We start from the raw sequence: 19,913 nt of genomic DNA on the forward strand, positions 1-19,913 counted from the left end.
TGATAGCAAGGGTATTTTAGAGAAGAGAATACCTATTTATTTATTACAAGTAATTAACTTAATAGATTTTTTTAATTTATTTAAATTAATTAATTAGTTTTCATATTAAGAAGCGGAAGTAGTAATATACATAAATATGATAGATTTTCAATTTTAAGAAAATAAATGCATGGTGCTACCTCCGGTCCTAATTATAAAAGCTAGTTGACTAATTTGAAGAGATTAAGAAAAGTTAAGTTAGTTATTTGTAATAAATATATGTTATCTTTCCTAAAATATCCTTGTTAATTAAATGTATTGGCTATAACTACCATTGTTAGGAGGACTATCTTAGAAAAAATGTATAAATATAAGAGACAAAGTGGATTAGAATCTTATATTTATGATCAAAATAAAAATTAAATAAGGTTTTATATTAAGGACCGAAGATAGTATTATTTTACCATGTACATGAGTGGTATGATTGTTTTTGAGATCTCTTTGTTATTTATCACAGGGGAAAATGTCTATTTTAGATATAAGAAGGTGGCTTATGACTTTAAAAATTAAAAAAAACATTAATCAGAATTTGATAATTATTATTTCTCAATCAGAGTTGAAAACCAACGAAAGCGTCCTGTCATTAGTTTCTCTGCACTTTCTTTTTTGTTTGGAAACCCTCCCAATTTTTTTATTAGCTCTCAAAATAACCTAATGTTTATCTCCACTGTCAGGCCCTAAAAAAAAAAATTTATTTCCACAGCACAATATCGGCAGCTCACATTATTCTTCCCCTGTTCGTTGCGCCGAAGTATGCTTTTTTTTTTTTGGTCAAGAAAAGTCAATGCAGTTTAGTTTTGTACGTTTTGTTATTAAATATTACATCCAATCCTTAATATAAGAACTCATTTGATTTTTATTTTAATTCTAAATATAAAACATCAATCTATTTTGTCTCTCATATTTATCTATTTTTTTCCTAAGATGGTCTTTATAATAATAGCAATTCAAATTAATATATTTGATTAGTAAGGGTATTTTTAGAAAAATAACACCTAATTATTACAAATAACTAACTCAGTAAACTTTTTTAATCTATTTAAATTAGTCAACTAGCTCTTATATTAAAGATTGGAGGTAATATCTCATGGTTAAGTTAATATTCCTTAATATAAAATCTATTTAACTAATTTGATTAGATTAAGAAAGTTAGGTAAGTTAGTTAGTTACAAGAAGTATGACATATTCCTAAAATACTATAATTATTTTCTTAATATGCTTCCTTCTTCTTTTACTTAATCATATTGAAAGAGTACCAATAGGGATAATTTAGAAAAAAAACTAATAAATATGAGAAATATATCTTATATTTAAAATCAAAATTAACTAAACAATTAGGCTTTATATCAATAACTAAAAGAGTACTAAGTATCATTTGTAATCCTTAGAGTTTATTGAATTTTGATTATGATCCTATAATTTTAAATAATTAGTTATTATTTCTATAGTTTCATAATTTTTTGTACGGGGTTAATAAATGATTCATATACGTTTTATGAAATTTTGGTTTTGATCTCTCCATAACTATATGAAACCAAAAGGGCTGATATTAATTCTAAATAATTTTTTAACAAAAAAGGTAAAGTTAGAATTGGCTAGTTTTTGCCCAAAAAAAGTCATAATTCGAACGTTGCCCTACAAAAAAAAGATATAGTTCGCGCATCCATAGGATATTCGTGTTTCATTTTAACAAATCAAAAGGACGTAAACTAGTGCAACATAATTTCTACAATTTTAGCTCGCAGAAACTCTATTCTCATAATTTTAATCAGTTAAAATTTTATTTTTTAAATTTCATAGAACACATAATTTTACTTTTTAGAAAATATAAAAATTAATATTTTAAATTTTTTAAATGGTAAGGATTCAGTTGCGTGGAGTTATTAGTTGAAGTTGAAGGAATTATTTTTCCCTATTCTATTATTCTTATAATAATAACAGCGACGTCGCATCTGTGATTATTTGTTAATTTGTCTTTTTGTCCTCTTCATCGTCATCTCTCCCTGTTGAATGTCCGAATCGAAGACTCCCATTTTTCTCAGCCGTCCCTTTACCACGTAGATTTGCTTGCACCGGAGCACACGGACGAGCAAATTTCAGTTGTCGTCGGCGTTCAATTACCGAAGGCAAGTCGGTTTTGCATATCTATCTAATGTATTAGTCTGGCGTAATGTTATATATTTTGATTTGGATTCTTGGTGTTTTTTTTTTTTTAAATTTGAAATTGATTAGAACTGAACGTGTTGGTTTAATTTATCTCATCTCGCATCTGTCCTGATTTTGCAGGTTATGGGGAAGACTTCATGGTTATTATTGACTGGCTGTTTATGTCTGCTTGCCCTCTCGAACGGGAGAGGTAAGAGTGGAACGTTTAACATTTCTGCCATGCATAACTCTCTCTATCTCTATCTCTATCTGTTTGTGTTATTTATTAATTTTTCCATTATTAAGGCTTTCTGCTTCAATTGATCATCGGCACCTTTCTTAATCATACCGTATTTTTTCTGGTTAGTGTAACTGATTGTGCTGTGTAAATATTAATTCATATTTGTAGATTGCCAAGTTTTGGGGTGTTTTTTCCTCCTATTATGGAACTATTTCTTTTTTTGTGGGTATGGAAATAAGATAATTTTTTCTTCTAAATTTCAAGGAGATCGAAGTACCTAATTTAGTGTGCTAATAACTGGGAGGGAAGTTGGTCAGTCCTCTTAGAAACTGTTCTTTTTTATTTTGCGGTCAGAGAAGATACAGAGATATGCCTTTGTGCTTTTTGGGACATGAACACGTAAGATTATTCTTCTAATGTGAGAAACTCGTAATTAGGTTCTAATATCACTCTGGTTTTCATTTTCAGAACTCAAGGCTAAGCAGAAAAGTCATCATGCCTTCTACAACCATACGCTAGCTACAATATTAGTGGAATATGCTTCTGCGGTCAGTTCCTTGTGAATGTTCGATGTTTACTATAGGCAATTTAGATTAGAAACCTTGTCTTTTGTATCATTTCTTGCTTGATGCCCGGCCTAGTTGAGCTCTGGTGGTGGGTTTGGCTGGTGGTTTACATAGAGGTCTTAGGTTCAGTCAAGGTAAGGATTTCCTTTTATAAGAAAGAAAAGGAAATCCATGTTTATAGTCATGCTTTTATACAATTAAATGATCTAATAATGAAGGGATAATCTCATCTCACAAGCTTCTCCTGATTGATGGAAGTGTTGATTAGATTAGGGGCCAAAAGAAATCAACTTAGGGCTATTGAAACGTGTCAGTCTAGCTTAATTTGAATCTGCATTGCGTACTTAATGTTGTTTTACATGTGTGGATTGGATTTCTGCTTGCTGGAAAAAGTCTTAGGAATTTTGCTTGACTTGTGTTTGAGGATCGAAGGGTCTTGTCTTTGCAGGTATATGTGTCGGATTTGACAGAACTTTTTGCTTGGACTTGCTCCAGATGTAATGGTTTAACCAAGGTGCTGAGAATGTAAATATTGTGTTAGTATAAATGTAACTATTGTGTAATATGTTGCCTGGATGAGCTCTGAATCACTTTAGTCTTCGTAATATGTTAGTTTGGCACTATATTTATTTGTCTGAAGGTCTTTAAATGGAACAGGGATTCGAAATTATAGAGCTGGTTGTTGATGTTGAGCATTGCTTACAGGTACATCCTCATCACAGAAACATTACTACTCACTATAAATTGTGGAGTTCACATATCCTCTTAAATTGTTTTGTTATATTTTAATGATACATGTTGTCTTGTGCATTTGACCTGTTTTAGGGGTTTGTTGGAGTGGCAAAGGATCCTAATGCCATAATCATTGCATTCAGAGGAACTCAGGAACACAGGTATGAAGTCTCCTTGGCCTAAAATTCGCCCCCACCCCTTTCTTTTTTCTTTTTAACAGCATTCTGGGTTGAGATCTTTGGATGAACTCCAAAGTAAAACCATTGGGTTATTGTTTGAAATCATTTGTATATTGTAGATGTCACTTTCCCGTAGAGTTCAGTACAAAGAAAGAATGTGACTTGCTTGCCACTTTATGTATAGTATTTCTTACACGTGTGCCTGTCAACGTGGGTTTTGTGAATGAACAGTTATTAGATGCATACATACAGAGGGTCATTTATATGCTTAGGTTTATAACTTTTGGTTGCGATTTATTCATATTCACGTGGCATCAGTCATGAAACCCATTATTGTGTGGCAAAGTGATTATACATTCTCTTATGTTGACCTTTGAGAGTTAGAGAGCATACTTTTTTCCTTATGAAAGTTTTGTCCGTTAAAACATTTATATAAACATTTTCTTACGTTGAGCTCATTTGTACATATGCTGGCTGTGAACAGCATCCGGAACTGGATTGAAGACTTATTTTGGAAGCAGCTTGATATAAACTATCCAGGCATGCCTGATGCAATGGTATGTTATGTTAAAGTTTGAGTACAATTTATTTTAGAGGGATGGACTGCCGTTTCTGACGTATGGTTATTATTTGCTTCAGGTACACTATGGATTCTATTATGCATACCATAACACAACTTTGCGTCCTGCAATTATAGATGCTGTTAGAAGAGCAAAGAAATTTTATGGAGACGTTGAAATTATTGTGACAGGGCATTCAATGGGTGGGGCAATGGCAGCGTTTTGTGGACTTGATTTGACGGTAATTGTAATTTAGGATATTTTTTATTTGACCAGGCATTAAAGAATGCTGGTTTTATGGCTTCAAGTTCTCTGTCAGGTAGGGCATCCAATTTTATGGCTTCAAGTTCTCTGTCCTTTGCGTAGTTAGTCTGTGTTTTGCTTTCAGGTAGGGCATCCAATTTTATGTGAAATAATCGTTGCACTTGTTGAAGATGGCTTTGTTTGTGGTGGAACTTTTGGCTTGTGTTTATGATGGGATGTTACTGTCAAACATAGAATTCAACTTTTTAATTGATGTAATTTTACTTCTGAGGTATCAATGGAGTAGTGTTCGAGCTAAATTCTTTTACTGTTGTGTTTTTCCTGGGCCATGATTTTATGTTTCCGCTTTATGATTTTCCTGTTTGTTAAAGATGAAATAACGTTCATGTGTTCTTTTGCCTGTTTACAGGTCAATGAAAATGCCCAGAATGTTCAGGTTATGACATTTGGACAACCCCGTGTTGGCAATGCTGCTTTTGCATCTTATTATAGCCAACTTGTGCCAAAGACTATCCGAGTCACAAATGAGCATGATATTGTTCCTCATTTGCCTCCATACTATTCTTATTTGCCACACAAGACATACCACCACTTTCCAAGAGAGGTATGCCATGGCATATGGATGATTGAAGTCATAGAATTCTGCCTATTAAACCTGTAATATTATCCTTAACTTAAAGTGATTCTACGTGGTTGTCTGTGGAAATATCAAATGTCAAGAATGACTGTTACATGCAGTGTACCTTTTGATGTTAATATTAGCTTTTGCTATATCCTCAAAAAATCTTCAAGGGTATCCACCTGCTTAACCGTTGCATACCTATTTTAGGTTTGACTCATCAAATCTGCTGTGCATGTCCAATGTCCCAACAGCGGAGAGGTTTTGGATTATAAAATTCTCAATGGATCTTTTGCAAGTTTCCTCAATATGCTTTTCAGCTCCTTATAAAACATAAAATTTTCTATTTTTGTCTATGCTGCTTTAATTATGCTCTATTCTCTTGGTTTAAAGTGGAAATTGACTAAGATGCGGCACTTACCTTTTATAGTTTGTTTGCCGGTTCATAAAAGTTGGAAACTATTGTGGACTGCAGGTATGGATTTATAGCATGAGATTTGGAAGTCTTGTTTATAAAGCTGAGAAAATTTGTGATAGAACCGGTGAAGATCCATCTTGTAGCAGGTAAATCATTATTTTTGTCATTATGTCGTTGAAATCATAAAATCTGTAAACTTTTGCTTCTATTTGTATGCCTGCCATATGACCAACTGGTGCATGGATAGCTGTGGCCTAGACAAAACACTAGAGAGGATAGTTTAAATCAAACTTCTGATCAAAATTCATCTGACCATGCAGGTCAGTGAGTGGGAATAGCATCTCAGACCACTTAATCTATTTTGGTGTTACAATGCACTCAGAGAATCCAGCATGCAGTCTGATGGATCCACACGTTCTGGGCTATAGTGTCAGAGATCAAGGAGGAAACTTAATATTATCCAGAGAACCTGCAGCTTCCCTTCTTGAATTGAGCACCGACGTTCAAATTCAGGGAAAGCATCTTAGGGTTTGATTTAATCCGCATGAGTTGCGTATAGCAAGGGCTGTGCAAGAGATCGGCTGTGGAGGTATTATACTTGAGCATGATTTATGCTTTCTTCAGGATCCTGGCAGACGGCATGAGCCATAAAAAAGATGAATCTTGTCCTCATCTGACCGAACTGAAGGGAGTTTGTGTACATAGTAAAAGTGAACGAATTCTGTATATTCTCACCTTTGTAAATATCACAAGAACTAATTTTTAGGTAAAATTCCATGTGTGTTTGCTAGCAGATTCTTCTTTTCTGTTCTGTTCTCTTTTTCTTTCTTTCTTTTGATTTTTTTTTCCCCCCCGGACCCTGGCTATGAGGTTCTTCATTGAAGCAAGATATGTGAAAGAATTTTATTTGAAGACCTAATTATGTGGTACTGTTTTGGTTAAAAACACCAATTTGTCTGTTTTTTAGGGGAAACTTAGCTTAACAAACACGTAAAAGCTGCATGGAAATTTTAGTCTGGTATTATTGGGGACAGTTTCACCTGTAAACTCATGCAAAATACAATCATACCTTGGCTTGAAATTTTCCTGACACAAAAATTAAGTACTAAACTTTACTACAATGCCGAATTTGCCCTCTCCAGATTAAACCCTTTTGGAGACGGGTGGAAATGGATTTTTTTTTTTTTAATGGTCAAGGCTTACCCTTACAAGAGGCAGAGATGAACTCATAAGCGAATCTTGTTGGCAACAGTCCATTCGGACTGATCCTGATTGAAATAGATTTTACTCAAACCACCAAGTCTGCAGCAAGAATGTATTGTGTGTGTTATATTGACTCTACATATCTTTATATGCTCGCCGGGATTTGTTTTAATTTTAAATGCAGGAGTGGTCCTAAATTTATAATTTTTTAAAATTATTTCTATTAATTACATGTATTACAAGGGGTTCCTATTGGAGAGGTTGTGAGGATAATGATCAAAAGGATATTTTTTTTAATAGCTCAAAAGGATTAGTTGGAAAAAAATAGCATATATTTATTATAAAGAACTAGCTTAACTAATTTTTTAATTAGTTATTTATTTCTAAAAAATTTACTAAATAACTAACTTAATTAGTTTTTTAATATATATAAATAAGTTATTTATTTCTAAAAAATTTACTAACTATCTTCTATTTTACTCTTAAAATCTTGTGATATGATTTGAAGTTGAGTAGGTCAGATTGCATTTATATTCGATTGTTGCTTAAATGAGCTGGATTTGTTGTCCCGATCATTTGTATTTAACTTTGTTAATGAAAAAATACTTATCATAAAACCATCAACCAACCTTTCACAAGATTATGAGTTAAATGAGTTAATTCATATTAACTCACTTTAACTAACAGGTTATCAACTTATTACCTAACATTACTTTCAACACACTGTTTCATACTCTTTCAGTCCTAAATACAAGACTCTTATACTAGTGTATGTAAGGGTCGGTCCTAAATAGGTTATCAACTGTGTAAAGATCTTATATTTAGGACCGGATGAGTATTTCATTCTTAAAAAGGAAAAGAATAATATGAAATATTCCATGACACGTGGGATTCAAAGACTTGTGAGCTGCTGATAAGGAGCTGGTTACTTCCATCATGTCGTCTCTTCAATATTCTTTCAACTTTCAGATCAGATCTAAACGCCTACATTTGATTTTGTCATTTCCCTACGTACACACATAGAATTTCAATCATTGTTCGTTGCAAAAAAATCTCAATTACTGTTTGTTGCAAAAATATCTCAATTATTGTCAACAATTTTCCGACCATATGGGTAGTTTATTTTCCACACAAGAAACTAACTCCACCTACAATTGTTTATATTTTTCTCATAAATTTATTCAATAAATTTTATGTATAGACTTAATTAGTCTCAACCTTGTGCATTTTTCGAAACTTTTTAAAATCACATAGAATTAATAAAAAAAATCAATTACCCAAAATAACCGTATCAAACCTAATATCAACACACGCATACAAATGTCATATTGAAAATTATATTTCATTTCTAAAAAATTATCATGCATATATATATTTATATGTATATTTCCCCCAAACAATTGTTAAGAGTTATGAGCCACATTTCATAGATTTGATATAATAATACTAACCTGTTCTTAATATAAGATATTTATTTTTAATGTGTAATTTATCTTTAATTATATATAAAATAAAAATATTCATACATAGTTAAAAATATACTACCTCCGGTCCTAATTATAAGAGTTAGTTGACTAATTTGATGAGATTAAAGAAAAAAATTAAGTTAGTTATTTATAATAAATAATTAATTTTCCAATCACTATTTTCAAAATAATATTGATAGGAGATTAAGGAGGTAGTATTACACAGAAAAAGAGTTATATATGCTCAGATTTGATGGATCCATTGCATAATTAATTTTCTAATAACGATTTTCAAAATAACGTTCATTTTTGGGAAAATTACAAAAAAAAATCTTAAAAATAGAAAAATAGTAAATAGCGACCCGCTATAATATTAATATTAATATTGATAATAATTGATAACTAAATGAAAATACTTTTTGTGAATAGGTCTTTGTGCATAATTTTTTAATTTTCAAAGTCTTTTTTAAGATTTTTTTTCCTACGAAAAAATTAGTGTAATTGATTTACTCGCTGGTATTTCGGCGGGTAATCCTTTTCTCCGCTGTTGAAGCAACCTGTGTGGGGCAGACCCTCTTTCTTATCCTTTCTTTCATTTTCTTTCTCTCTCTCTCTCTTCCTCTTCCGTCCCCAGCAAGTGGGCATGTTACTGTTCGTTCATTTTTTGGAGCGACCCTTTGCCTTTCTGCCATTAAAATAATCCCAAGATAAAGGATTTTTGCTCTTTAAGCATTATGGCTCCATTCCTCTTTGAGGATCACGGCAATCCAATCCCACACTTCTTCCCAAATCAGGAAACCCCTTCCCTTCTCCTTCCCCTTCCTTCAGAGCCTTCCCTTTTCCGTCTCTTCCAAATCTCATGGAAGGCTCTGCCAATGAACGCCTTCACTTCGGCAAGATGGGATACGGGTATTCATCCCCTTCTGCTTTTTGTTCGTTGATTCATGATTGTTTTCGTCGTCTTCGATGTTGTTTGCATTGCTTCTTTGTTGATCTGTGGATGTTTATTTGATAGGTGCAAGCATTATAGGAGAAGATGCATGATTCGAGCTCCTTGTTGCAATGAGATTTACTGGTGTCGTCATTGTCATAACGAGGCAGTGGTATTCCTTGATCATCTTCTTCCTGTTTTATTTTTCCCCATATCCTCTGCTCAAGTTTCTTGCATTTAGCTGATTCGGATTTGTGTTGTTTCCTTAGAGCATGTTGGGCAATATCTGTGATCGGCATGAACTAGTACGCCAAGATGTTGAACAAGTACGATGAATTCGTGACTCTGTGGATTTTCGGTTATTAAGAATAAAATCTTTTTTTCGTTGTATCAGTCACTGAAGACGACAATTCTCATGTAGTTTTTACATTTCATTGCCGTTTCAGGTTGTTTGTGCGGTTTGTGACACAGAGCAGCCAGTATGTATATTTTTTCCTTTCCATCCCCGATTGAAAACATTGGTCTTATTTGCCATTCGGTTTCGATTGTTTTTCATTTGAACGTATTCTTTGAAGATTGCTCAAGTTTGCACAAACTGTGGCGTCATGATGGGAGAATATTTCTGCGAAATCTGCAAATTCTTCGATGATGATGTAATGGCTCATTTCCCATATCGTCCGATTAAATTTTAATTTTGAATATTATTGATCTCCTTCTACTTTGGTGTATAATCCTGCTTGTTGTTGTTGATCTCACCCTTTTCTTAAATGGCGCTGATTTTTGGTATGCAGACTGGGAAACAGGAGTTTCATTGTGATGATTGTGGGATCTGTAGGTGAGCTGAATGTGTTTGTGTTGAGATTTTTTTTTTTTTTTGGCCCAAGTAGATCAGGTTTACGAAAAATATGTTGGCTAAGCTATTTATGAAGATATATATACCTAATTTGTGTATGTGTATCTCCATGATTGACTCCTTCTACTTACCTTTAATATACCATTTCTAAAGAACCTCTGTAAACGAATATATGTTTTGTTAGGTTCTTATTCTGTTATGTTCATAAACATTAAGTCTTGAGAATAATGAAATTTATGTCGTTGGAAACAGGGTCGGTGGTCGTCAGAATTATTATCATTGCAAAAAGTGCGGTATGTATTCATCACCATATCTCCAATATGGCTTTCTTTTTGACTTGGGCATGGAAATTGTTTCCTTGAAATAAAGCTATGGTGTAAAGTTGTTCACTCATGTATTGATAGCAGATTCATGGCTTTGCTTCTTTTGTTTCTGGAGTGTTCACTACCTCAGTAAAATCATTATTTCCTACGAACCTGGCTTTGTCATTATTTTCTTTCATTGCTAAGTGGCAATTTGTGCTCGAGTGCCAACTTATTCCATCTTACTGCTAATGTGACAGAACCCATTGCTTATAGTTTAATTTGGAGCACCAAATTTCCAAACCCTGTGAAATATTTTTTTTGTCCATGTCTTCGCCTAATACCTATCCCAGTCAGTCTAGGGGACAAAAACTCATGAAGAGGCATTCTTTTGTTTCAACACCCGTAAGCTCACAAATCATTGTATGTTATACAAGATTGAGGGGGCAAAAACTGATTCGGAGTTTCTAATATTTTTATGGTTAGAGTCCATTAATATGTGCACGGCTTAATAGATGGGGGGGGGGGGACTCATTATTGAAGTAAATTGCTTATTGCACACATTCCTGTTGGGGGTTTCTGTATAAAAAATGGTTTTTATGCTGTAGGGTCCTGTTATTCGATTGGCCTGCGTGATAATCATTCTTGTATAGAGAACTCTATGAGGCATCACTGTCCAATTTGTTATGAGGTGTGTGCCTCTTTCCCACTTTCCATAGCTCAAGTTTCTAATCAGGGGGGGAATTCCTTTGTATCTTGAGGTGGAAATTGACAATATTCTGTTGTGACTTTATCCTGTTTGTGCAGTACCTTTTTGATTCATTGAAAGACACTACTGTAATGAAATGTGGTCACACAATGCATTGTGAGTGTTACCAAGAGATGATAAAGCGTTTCAAGTGAGTATATTACTTATTTGAGAAGTGCTCGTTCTGTAAAACATAATTTCTCCGTTAATATGAACTTGATTTGATCTCATGTTCCAGGTATTGTTGCCCCATATGCTCCAAGTCAGTGGTGGATATGTCCAGTACATGGAAGAGAATGGATGAAGAGGTAACCTCTTATGTCAAATTCTGTAGATGCTTTTGCCCGATTTGCATGCTTTGGTTGCGTTGAAGGACCCATTTCAACTCAGAAAACCCGAGATGGCAAGATCAGTGACTATTTCAAGTTCGATGTGAAAGAATGTGATGGAGATTATATATAAATTATACTCGGGCTTTAAATTTTCCAGATGTAGTCATTTTTTGGCATTTAGGATGCACTTATTTTGTCAAGAATATTACAGAAATATCATACTTCAATTATGATGTCACTGTCTCATTACTGCTTCATTTATGCTAATATCAGATTGAAGAAACAGTCATGCCTGAAGATTATCGGGACAGGAAGGTAAAATATATTCTTTGAATATATATCCACCGTCCACTTCTGTTTTTCTCCATTCCGCTGTCCTTTTCCATTTATTTTAGATTTCCCCAGTCCAGCAGTGAGCAGAATAACCGTGCAGAATTAGTGTAAATAAGATAAGAAAAGATGCATGACCTTAAAACTTGTATAGTACGTGACCATGATCCGCCGCCCATGTCAGACCACGCATGTAAATTTCCACACCCATGAGATTTGCCTCTTGGCTGAAGCGAGCATGTGATACGCAGTTAGGCACACTGTGTATTGTATACGATTATTCTTTCAGGTATCTGAGAACTTCTGAAAGGGCTAGTGTGCATAATTTACTTGAATTAGACATATTTTTCTGTGCGTTCTATAGTAGAGTTTAAGGAATGAATTGTCCGTTTCATGATTTTGAATAGCATGGCATATTACATATGTATTGATATATCAATAAAACTAGGCAATACTTATTACGGAATAATGCAGGTTTGGATACTATGCAATGACTGCAATGACACAACTGAAGTTTACTTCCACATAGTTGGGCAAAAATGCGGTCACTGCAGATCATATAATACTCGTACAATTGCTCCTCCTGTTCTTCCTCAATGACCACTATGTTCTTCTTCAAGTTATTACATCCATCCCCATTGTTGTAGATTGCTCTGATTCAATTAATGTCCTTGCCTGGATATGGAGTGAATGAATTGCGTTTATGGTGCTAAGGGGGGAAACACTTTATCCTCATGGTGAATTGCCAGTAATTGTACTTGTTAATGATGATGTATTTATGATATTTGGATGATAATGATGCTTGTGTTTTGCCATTGGATGTAATCAACACAATGCAAGGCATGTGGCCAATCGCTATTCATTATGGCTGTAAATTGTGATAGCAGTTTGTTATCTTTTGTCTTTGTCATGCTCTGTTCCTGAGAGGACCTTTGCTAGTCAAAGCAGTATATCTCTAGATATTAAGCTTGAATCTACTTATAGTTTTTCCTATAGAATATTTTTATTCGTTATTTTGATATCTTTTTTTTTTTTAAATAATAATAACCAAGCCGGACTTTGACTATTCTCTTCTGTTATTGTTCTTCTATTATTATGAATGTTACTTAAAATTTGTAATTCGTGTGATTCACTTGCGCTAAAACTGGAGTACCAATTAAGACCTTGGTAAGTGTATGTTTATTAAATTCCCCCCTAATTTTCAACTGTGTACGGTGTGAGGAAGGACTAGATATAAAATAATTAGATGGGAGCATTTAAGCACGTTAAAATTGAGAGGTATTGATTTGTTGACATATACCAAACATACCAATAGGTTGGTTTAGTAGTGAAAAATGAACATTTAACATCTACTAAATTGCATTTAAAAATTACTGCCCGTGAATACATTTAGTTCTTACTTGAATGAATTATCTTTGACTTGATTGAGGTTCGTACAAACTAATTTGGACTTCGTTGCAATCAAAAGTATCCAAAGAAGCATTCAGGATCACAACATTTATAATATACAAACTCTAATATTACTGACACCAAGTACCCCTTTTAAAGCTCTCTTAAGTGTAAGTTATAGGGGGGGAAAAAACAATAACATGTAATTTATGAGTTAGGAATGGTGTAATTTATTTTCCAAACTCTATGCAATGTAGGGGCCTCCAACAATTTAAAATTTAAAAGATTTCATTTTACCTTGTTAAGTTAAAGTTTAAATATAAAACTAATATACAAACGTTGCAATGCTTTCATGTAGTTTGAACTTAAAAAAGAAGAACTGAATTAAATTACACCCATCCGATGTGTTTTGTCATAAATTTTGTTTTCACTTGTCATAATCATCATAATAACAATTAATATATTCTTTTTTAAAGATATTTAACATATTCATTGTCAAACAATGTAATTTCTCCAATTCTTTCCTATAGGATTCTCCTTCCACATTATACGGCTTACAGAGTTTCCCTATTAGAGTAACTTTAGAAAAGTTGTTTTTCCTATAATAAAAGAAACAAAAAGTTATAATCTAACGTTCATACTGGAAAACTGGAATGGTCTTGGCTTTCTAACAATTATTCCTAAAAAGATTATAACCTAGCAGCCAAAAGAACGACAATAAGACAGGAGACGGCCACCATTGGTTCATTGCATATATAAATTCTGGTACAAAGTGGGAAAAAAATTTGTTGCTTTTCTGTGAGAGTAATATAATAATTTTTCATGTTTCTGCCCAAAATAAAAAAATTTAATGTTTATCTCTGCTTCCTCTCTGCTTGAGGGTTATTTGTCTCTCCACCCTGAAACCCCAGTATTGATTTTTCTCTATGTATAATGTATTGAAAAATCAAAAAACAAGCAAACCTTGAATCTAGAGACCCAGAATCTCTCTCTTGATTTTCTCAGCGGCAACATTTCCATCATTATGACCATCATGAACTAATGAAGCTGTGATTGCCAATGTCAATTCTCCGTTGTTGACAGAAACATTTGCAGCCAAAATTTCAGCATTGTGCTTGTAGAACACCTTGAAGATCACTGTGATTAAACCAAATTGAGCTTTTGATTGAATCCCAAAGAAGGCAATATTTCCAGATACAGAAACTGTAATGGAGGAATTCTTATTGCCTGTACATGGAAGCATTAACTTCCCTCCAGACGCTTCTGGTTCCATTATTAACCCCTTAAGCTCTTCTAATCTTTTCATCTTCTTCTCAAGGTCCTTGATATAGTTTATTGTTTCGTTTACGATCATTTCCCTTGTAGCCTGAAAGTAAAAATTCAAAGACCGTTGAAGAGGATGTAAACGCGCGATATAATTTTCAGTGAAGATGGGGAGTCAGAAACCAGAACCGCGCTCATTGCTGAATTAAATGAAGCCCTGGATTCCCAAAAGCAATTTAAATGCTCAATACAAATTTAAAGAAACCCAAATAGGGTATGAATTCTAGAACATTGAAAACCCAGAAGACTCACGAAGCTCGTGATTTTCAGACTGTGATTTTACATCATAGGAGTGTGATTCTACATGAGAATTAACAAATAGGAGAATGACCATAGGTGTAAATTAGAAAAAAGGGGGGGGGGGACACATCTCATTAGTTGATCAGATTGTTTAAGACAGTGGAAAAACACCTTTGTTATCCATTGACGTTCAAAACAAAAGCACAAAACCGATTAGACAGATTCACAAATAGAAGAATCATCGAAATGAAGTGAAGCGTAAATTCAAAAGGACCCACGTATTAACTGAACATTGCCTAGAATCCGAAACAATGAAGAAACAGAAGATCAATCACTATGAGATTGATTTACAGAGATAAACAGAATGTACCAGAGCGGAGAACTTCATCAGTAGTAAAAACGAAGATCGAGGATCCAAAAGTAGAAGAAGACAAAATCGAGAACCCGTTATTTATATAACGAACCTTGGAAAAGAGACCAGGAACGGTAGATTGAAGCTCAGCAAACATATGATTCATCTTCAACCTTCGATCGCGCTCAATCTCAAGGCCCTCGCTCCTCTCTAGACCTCTTTGTCTACTACGCTTGCCGGAGATTCTCCCCGCCTTGGCCACTGCAACAACAGGCTCATCAGACGGAGGCGGAAGTTGAGCGAGCAATTTTAATGGCCTAACAGAGTCAGTTCTGAGACGTTCCATGGCAGTGAGGGGAAAACGATTATGCAGATGAGTACGCTTTCGCCTCAGTGTGAGTGTATATGTACACACACAAATACATGTATATAACCAAACGGTTTTGGAATGATGAGAGAGAAAGGGTGGGTTGATTTGTGAATGTTGGTTTCAGAAGCTGTTAGAGAAACTCATCATTGGAAGTTGTGCGCGCGCGCGTGTGCAGAAATAGCACCCGCCATGAAAGGGGCTATATGTGAGTAGTTTGGCTACGATTCTGGAAATTTGATTTTGTATTGTTCTCTGCAATTTTTTTAAATAACTTTTCTCCATACATGTTTGGTGAAATAACCGAGATTCTAATTAAGAAAAATAATCACTAAAAATATCATAACATGGACTTATTTTTATTTCTTATAGCGAAATACTCGTACTATGTTATTGCATATTGCTTATTTGTGTGATTTTATGATAAATATATTCTTTTTTTAGGGTCCGTTTGGTACGAGGGAAAATGAGAGAAGAGGAGTCCAAGAAAAATTTTAATAAACTCGGTTTTAAAAAACTTAAAAAATGAAGTTAAACATTTTTAATTAATTTTTATTATTCTTTTATATTACTTCTTCTCTTTAATAAAATTCCAAAAGCTCACTTCTTCAATTTTTTAAACAGAGCTCATTAAAATTTTCCTTTCCCTTCCCTCCCTTCCATTTCTCTCGTACTGAATAGTATCTTAGGATCTCGCAAATGTTATTGTATTGGTTGATTTGAATTCAGATTAGAACTCGGGACCTTTGGTTGTTTGATACCTATCATGTTTATTAAAGATCCAACTCGTAATTTCACACTTAAAGAAGATACTTAATGTTATTGAGCTAAAAGACTCAACTAATATGATTTAAACAATGTAATCTATATTTAAATTGTTTATAGAGATACTTAGAGGTGTTTGGTTATTGTCCAAAAACACTTTCTAAAAGCACTTTTCTGCAAAACGAGACAAACTCCTCTACATATCTATTTCGTAAACCGTAAAAGTACTTTTAAAACTATTGTTTGACTTCAATCCAAACACCCTCTTATAAATCATCTATGAATAAGATACTATTCACCTAGCAAATGAGATTTGAACTCACAATTTAAGTTAGTGATGAAATTACACTGGCAATAAAATTTGAATTTTGTCTTATTTCTCGTGAATATGGGCTTGACCACGAACGTGGGCTTACGGGCTCATTCATGTATGTCCAACCCAATTACACAAGTTTGAATCATAATTTTTTTTCCTTTTTGCCAGCTTCAATGAATCGTAATTTTTTCAAAGTTATACATTTATATATTTTAATTAAAATATATTATTTTAATCATAATCCCCATTCAGCCTCCAACCCCAAAACTATCATGCCGATAAGTTCACTGGCCTGTTTAGTTTCCAATAATTTGAAATATTCACGTGAGATATCATTCATAATGTAATACTCTTCCGGTTTTAAATATAAAACCCATTTCGTAGTGTAAATTACATTACGAAAGAAGTCTTATATTTAAAACCGGAGGAGTAACTAATTTTTAAGTGTCAACTTCCACTATATAATTTCTTCACGGAATTTACAGTAGTACATGATTGGTGAAAGTGAAAGGTGAAGTGCAGATCCAGCTGCTTCCCACTAGAAATAAAATTTAAATCTTTTCAAAATTCAATATATTTTTTTATTTTTTTTTTAATGAAGGTGAAAGGACTTTGGAGTTTTTCTTGATGGAGAGAAACGAATAGCATGAATAAGAATATCTCTCTATGTTTTTAACTAATTTTTTATTTGTGCATTTAGGAAAAAAATCTTTTATATATATACTATACCTCCTGTCCGAAATATAAAAGCTAGTTAGATAATTTGAGTAGATTAAGAAAATACATTAATTTAATTATTTATAATAAATAAGTACTCCTCCGATCCTTAATATAAGACCCATTTAACTAATTTGATTAGATTAAGGAAGTTAGATAAGTTAGTTAATTATAAGAAATGTGACACATTTTTCCTAAAACACCATAATCATCTTTCTTAATACCTCTCTCCCTCTTCTACTTGATTATGGTTGAGGAAGTATCCATATGGATAATTTAGAGAAAATTGATAAATATGAGAAATGAGTCTTATATTTAGATCAAATTAACTCAACAATTAAGTCCTATATTAAGGACCGGAGGAGTATTATTTTTTCTAGAATATCCTTGCTAATTAAGTTTATTGGTTAGAACTACTATTATTAGAAGGATTATCTCGGAAAAAAAATATAAATATGAGGGACAAAGTGAATTAGGATCTTATATTTAGAACAAAATAAAAGTCAAATGAAATCTTATGTTAATAACTAGTATTATATATATATATATATATATATATATATATAGTATAATCCAAATGTACAAGGTTGTGGATAATCGAACACTTGACAAGCCAACCAAACCCCTTAAATTTCCTGTTAAGCTTGATCACGCATTTGACTACGCCCATCACTTTCCGCAATAACCCCCTCCCCCCTTCTCTCTCTCTATATCTATATGTATACATCATGGTTAATAGACCCACACATGCATAAGTAGCTTTATCATGTTATCTGATGTTTAATAATATGAATTAAATTCATGATTGAGTTTTTTAAAATATACTCTTCGAATCCTATTTATAAGATAAAGAGATAAGATATTTTTTAGTTTTATTTATAAGGCACTAAGAGAAGTTTTTTGTATTAATGTATAATTTTATCTTTCATTCATTACTGTGTTGACTCTATTTACATAAAGTATAACGTATATTAAATAGGGATAAAGTTAAAAAATTATTGAATTTTAAATGAAAGTTAATGAAGTTTAAAATTTTTTTTGATCTGTATGAAACATGTTGGAAGTGACTTATAAATAAGATCAGAAAAGTATATAATTTTAAATGCCCAGTCTTGTAACTTCAAATAATATAATTCTCTTAAAAGATTTTACTTATTTTTTGTATGCATATTCCCCATTTGGTTTCTTTGTCCATGCTACATTCAATTGCTTTGCGTGTAACTATCCATTTCATTTATCTATTCATTCATTTATTTATTTTTATTTATGGATGATTGGATGAAAGAGCAAATTTATTCTTGAGCTTATTTTTTAAGTACACTCAACATCTCCTGATTTTTTTAGTGGTCAAATTTTACTCGTAACCTTTATTTTGGTACACCTAAAAAAATGAGATAAGAAATAAAATTACATCTTTACCCTTTATTTATTTATTTATTTTAGTGGATGTAACTTATTTTCTCCACTCTGACATTAAATGTAGAATGTGTAAAATGTTTGAATACCATTAGTGAAAAAAATTACTCATAGAGAACTGCTCCTAAATCCTAATAAGACCCATATTTTCAACATGAGAATGTGATATGAGATTTTGTATAACTGGATAAAAAATAAATCTTATTTCCAATATGAAATGTCGACCAAATGTTCATCAAATAATATTAGGGTGAAAACAGTGAAAATAGATTAATTAAGCCTGATACGCTCCTCTTCATTATAATCTATTATTTAAGAGAAATTTTTTTTTTGTTTATTTTGTTTGATTTTTATAATTTTTGAAAGAGTCTGATTTGTTATTTCCTTGCTCTATTTTAAAGGTATCTCGCGCTTTATATATATATATATATATATATATATATAGAAACTCTCTTTTAATTAAAAAAAAAACTGTGTATATAATTGTGTGCTGATTCTGATTTGTTCTTCGTGAAGCTTCATGACGAGACAAATATTGAAAAAGAATGGTAGGTGCCACCTATTCCTTTATTTTTCACAAATATTGAAAGGTGGCCTACTTAACATATTAAAAATTAATTAACAAATGAAAAAAGAAAAAAGTAGGCCGCCTATATACGAATGATTGAATATGCATACATTATAGGATTCTTTCTAGTAGGTCCCATTATTTTAATAAAGTGGGATTTGATTAAGGAAAATATGTATATTAAATTCATGCTTTTTTGTTGGGTTTAAATTCTAATTGGAATAGAGAGATAGAATCCCCAATTTGCTTCAAAGTTCACCAAAATTACGAAAAATATCACGGCTCAAAGCGTTTAAAACAATATTTACAATTATTTTTTTATTTGGTATAAATCATAGTATCATTAAACCACTTTAAGTTTCAGAATAATCTCTGTCATATCAGAAACATTAAGGTTAAAGTCCTTTCGACAATATAAAGTGTGCTTCCCGAAATTTGAATATGTATTTTTCTCCTTATAAAAATAAAATTGCTTACCATCTCAATTAATAACTTGTCAATAATATTTACAATTATTTATCCTTGAGTTGCA

General features: G+C 32.6%; 2 protein-coding genes across 3 annotated transcripts; both read left to right on the forward strand.

Annotated features, from left to right (window-relative positions):
- The first annotated feature begins 2,058 nt into the window (after positions 1–2,058).
- On the forward strand, positions 2,059–6,563 carry LOC114737675 (lipase). 2 transcript variants are annotated; one of them, XM_028925634.1, is made up of 11 exons: positions 2,059–2,162; positions 2,321–2,395; positions 2,894–2,973; positions 3,440–3,505; positions 3,649–3,696; positions 3,817–3,884; positions 4,387–4,459; positions 4,542–4,703; positions 5,136–5,330; positions 5,821–5,909; positions 6,084–6,563. In XM_028925634.1, the coding sequence occupies exons 2-11, from the start codon at positions 2,329–2,331 to the stop codon at positions 6,295–6,297; spliced, it is 1,062 nt and encodes a 353-aa protein (XP_028781467.1). In that variant the 5' UTR covers positions 2,059–2,162; positions 2,321–2,328; the 3' UTR covers positions 6,298–6,563. The 2 variants fall into 2 exon arrangements, with proteins under 2 accessions (XP_028781467.1, XP_028781466.1); XM_028925633.1 differs by having other exon boundaries at positions 2,060–2,165; positions 2,326–2,395.
- A 2,728-nt stretch (positions 6,564–9,291) lies between these two features.
- On the forward strand, positions 9,292–12,921 carry LOC114737676 (E3 ubiquitin-protein ligase MIEL1). Its single transcript, XM_028925635.1, has 12 exons — positions 9,292–9,341; positions 9,448–9,535; positions 9,633–9,689; positions 9,810–9,842; positions 9,939–10,016; positions 10,155–10,198; positions 10,469–10,509; positions 11,127–11,209; positions 11,326–11,417; positions 11,505–11,574; positions 11,872–11,913; positions 12,403–12,921. Exons 1-12 carry the CDS (start codon positions 9,292–9,294, stop codon positions 12,526–12,528), a joined length of 804 nt encoding a protein of 267 aa, XP_028781468.1. The 3' UTR covers positions 12,529–12,921.
- The last annotated feature ends 6,992 nt before the right edge of the window (positions 12,922–19,913 follow it).

The sequence above is a fragment of the Neltuma alba genome, unplaced genomic scaffold (assembly GCF_004799145.2).
Source record: "Neltuma alba isolate B1F8T4 unplaced genomic scaffold, ASM479914v2 tig00013478_pilon, whole genome shotgun sequence".
Lineage (NCBI taxonomy): Eukaryota > Viridiplantae > Streptophyta > Magnoliopsida > Fabales > Fabaceae > Neltuma > Neltuma alba.

What these genes read in the sequence shown, in the direction of transcription:
- LOC114737676 (XM_028925635.1), top strand. Translation starts at nt 9,292, where the DNA reads ATGGAAGGCTCTGCCAATGAACGCCTTCACTTCGGCAAGATGGGATAC. An exon ending in GAGATGATAAAGCGTTTCAA is followed by an intron (nt 11,418 to 11,504) that starts GTGAGTATATTA and finishes CTCATGTTCCAG; the next exon opens with GTATTGTTGCCCCATATGCT. An exon ending in GGAAGAGAATGGATGAAGAG is followed by an intron (nt 11,575 to 11,871) that starts GTAACCTCTTAT and finishes TGCTAATATCAG; the next exon opens with ATTGAAGAAACAGTCATGCC.
- LOC114737675 (XM_028925634.1), top strand. Translation starts at nt 2,329, where the DNA reads ATGGGGAAGACTTCATGGTTATTATTGACTGGCTGTTTATGTCTGCTT. An exon ending in ATGTTGAGCATTGCTTACAG is followed by an intron (nt 3,697 to 3,816) that starts GTACATCCTCAT and finishes GACCTGTTTTAG; the next exon opens with GGGTTTGTTGGAGTGGCAAA. An exon ending in AGAGGAACTCAGGAACACAG is followed by an intron (nt 3,885 to 4,386) that starts GTATGAAGTCTC and finishes GGCTGTGAACAG; the next exon opens with CATCCGGAACTGGATTGAAG.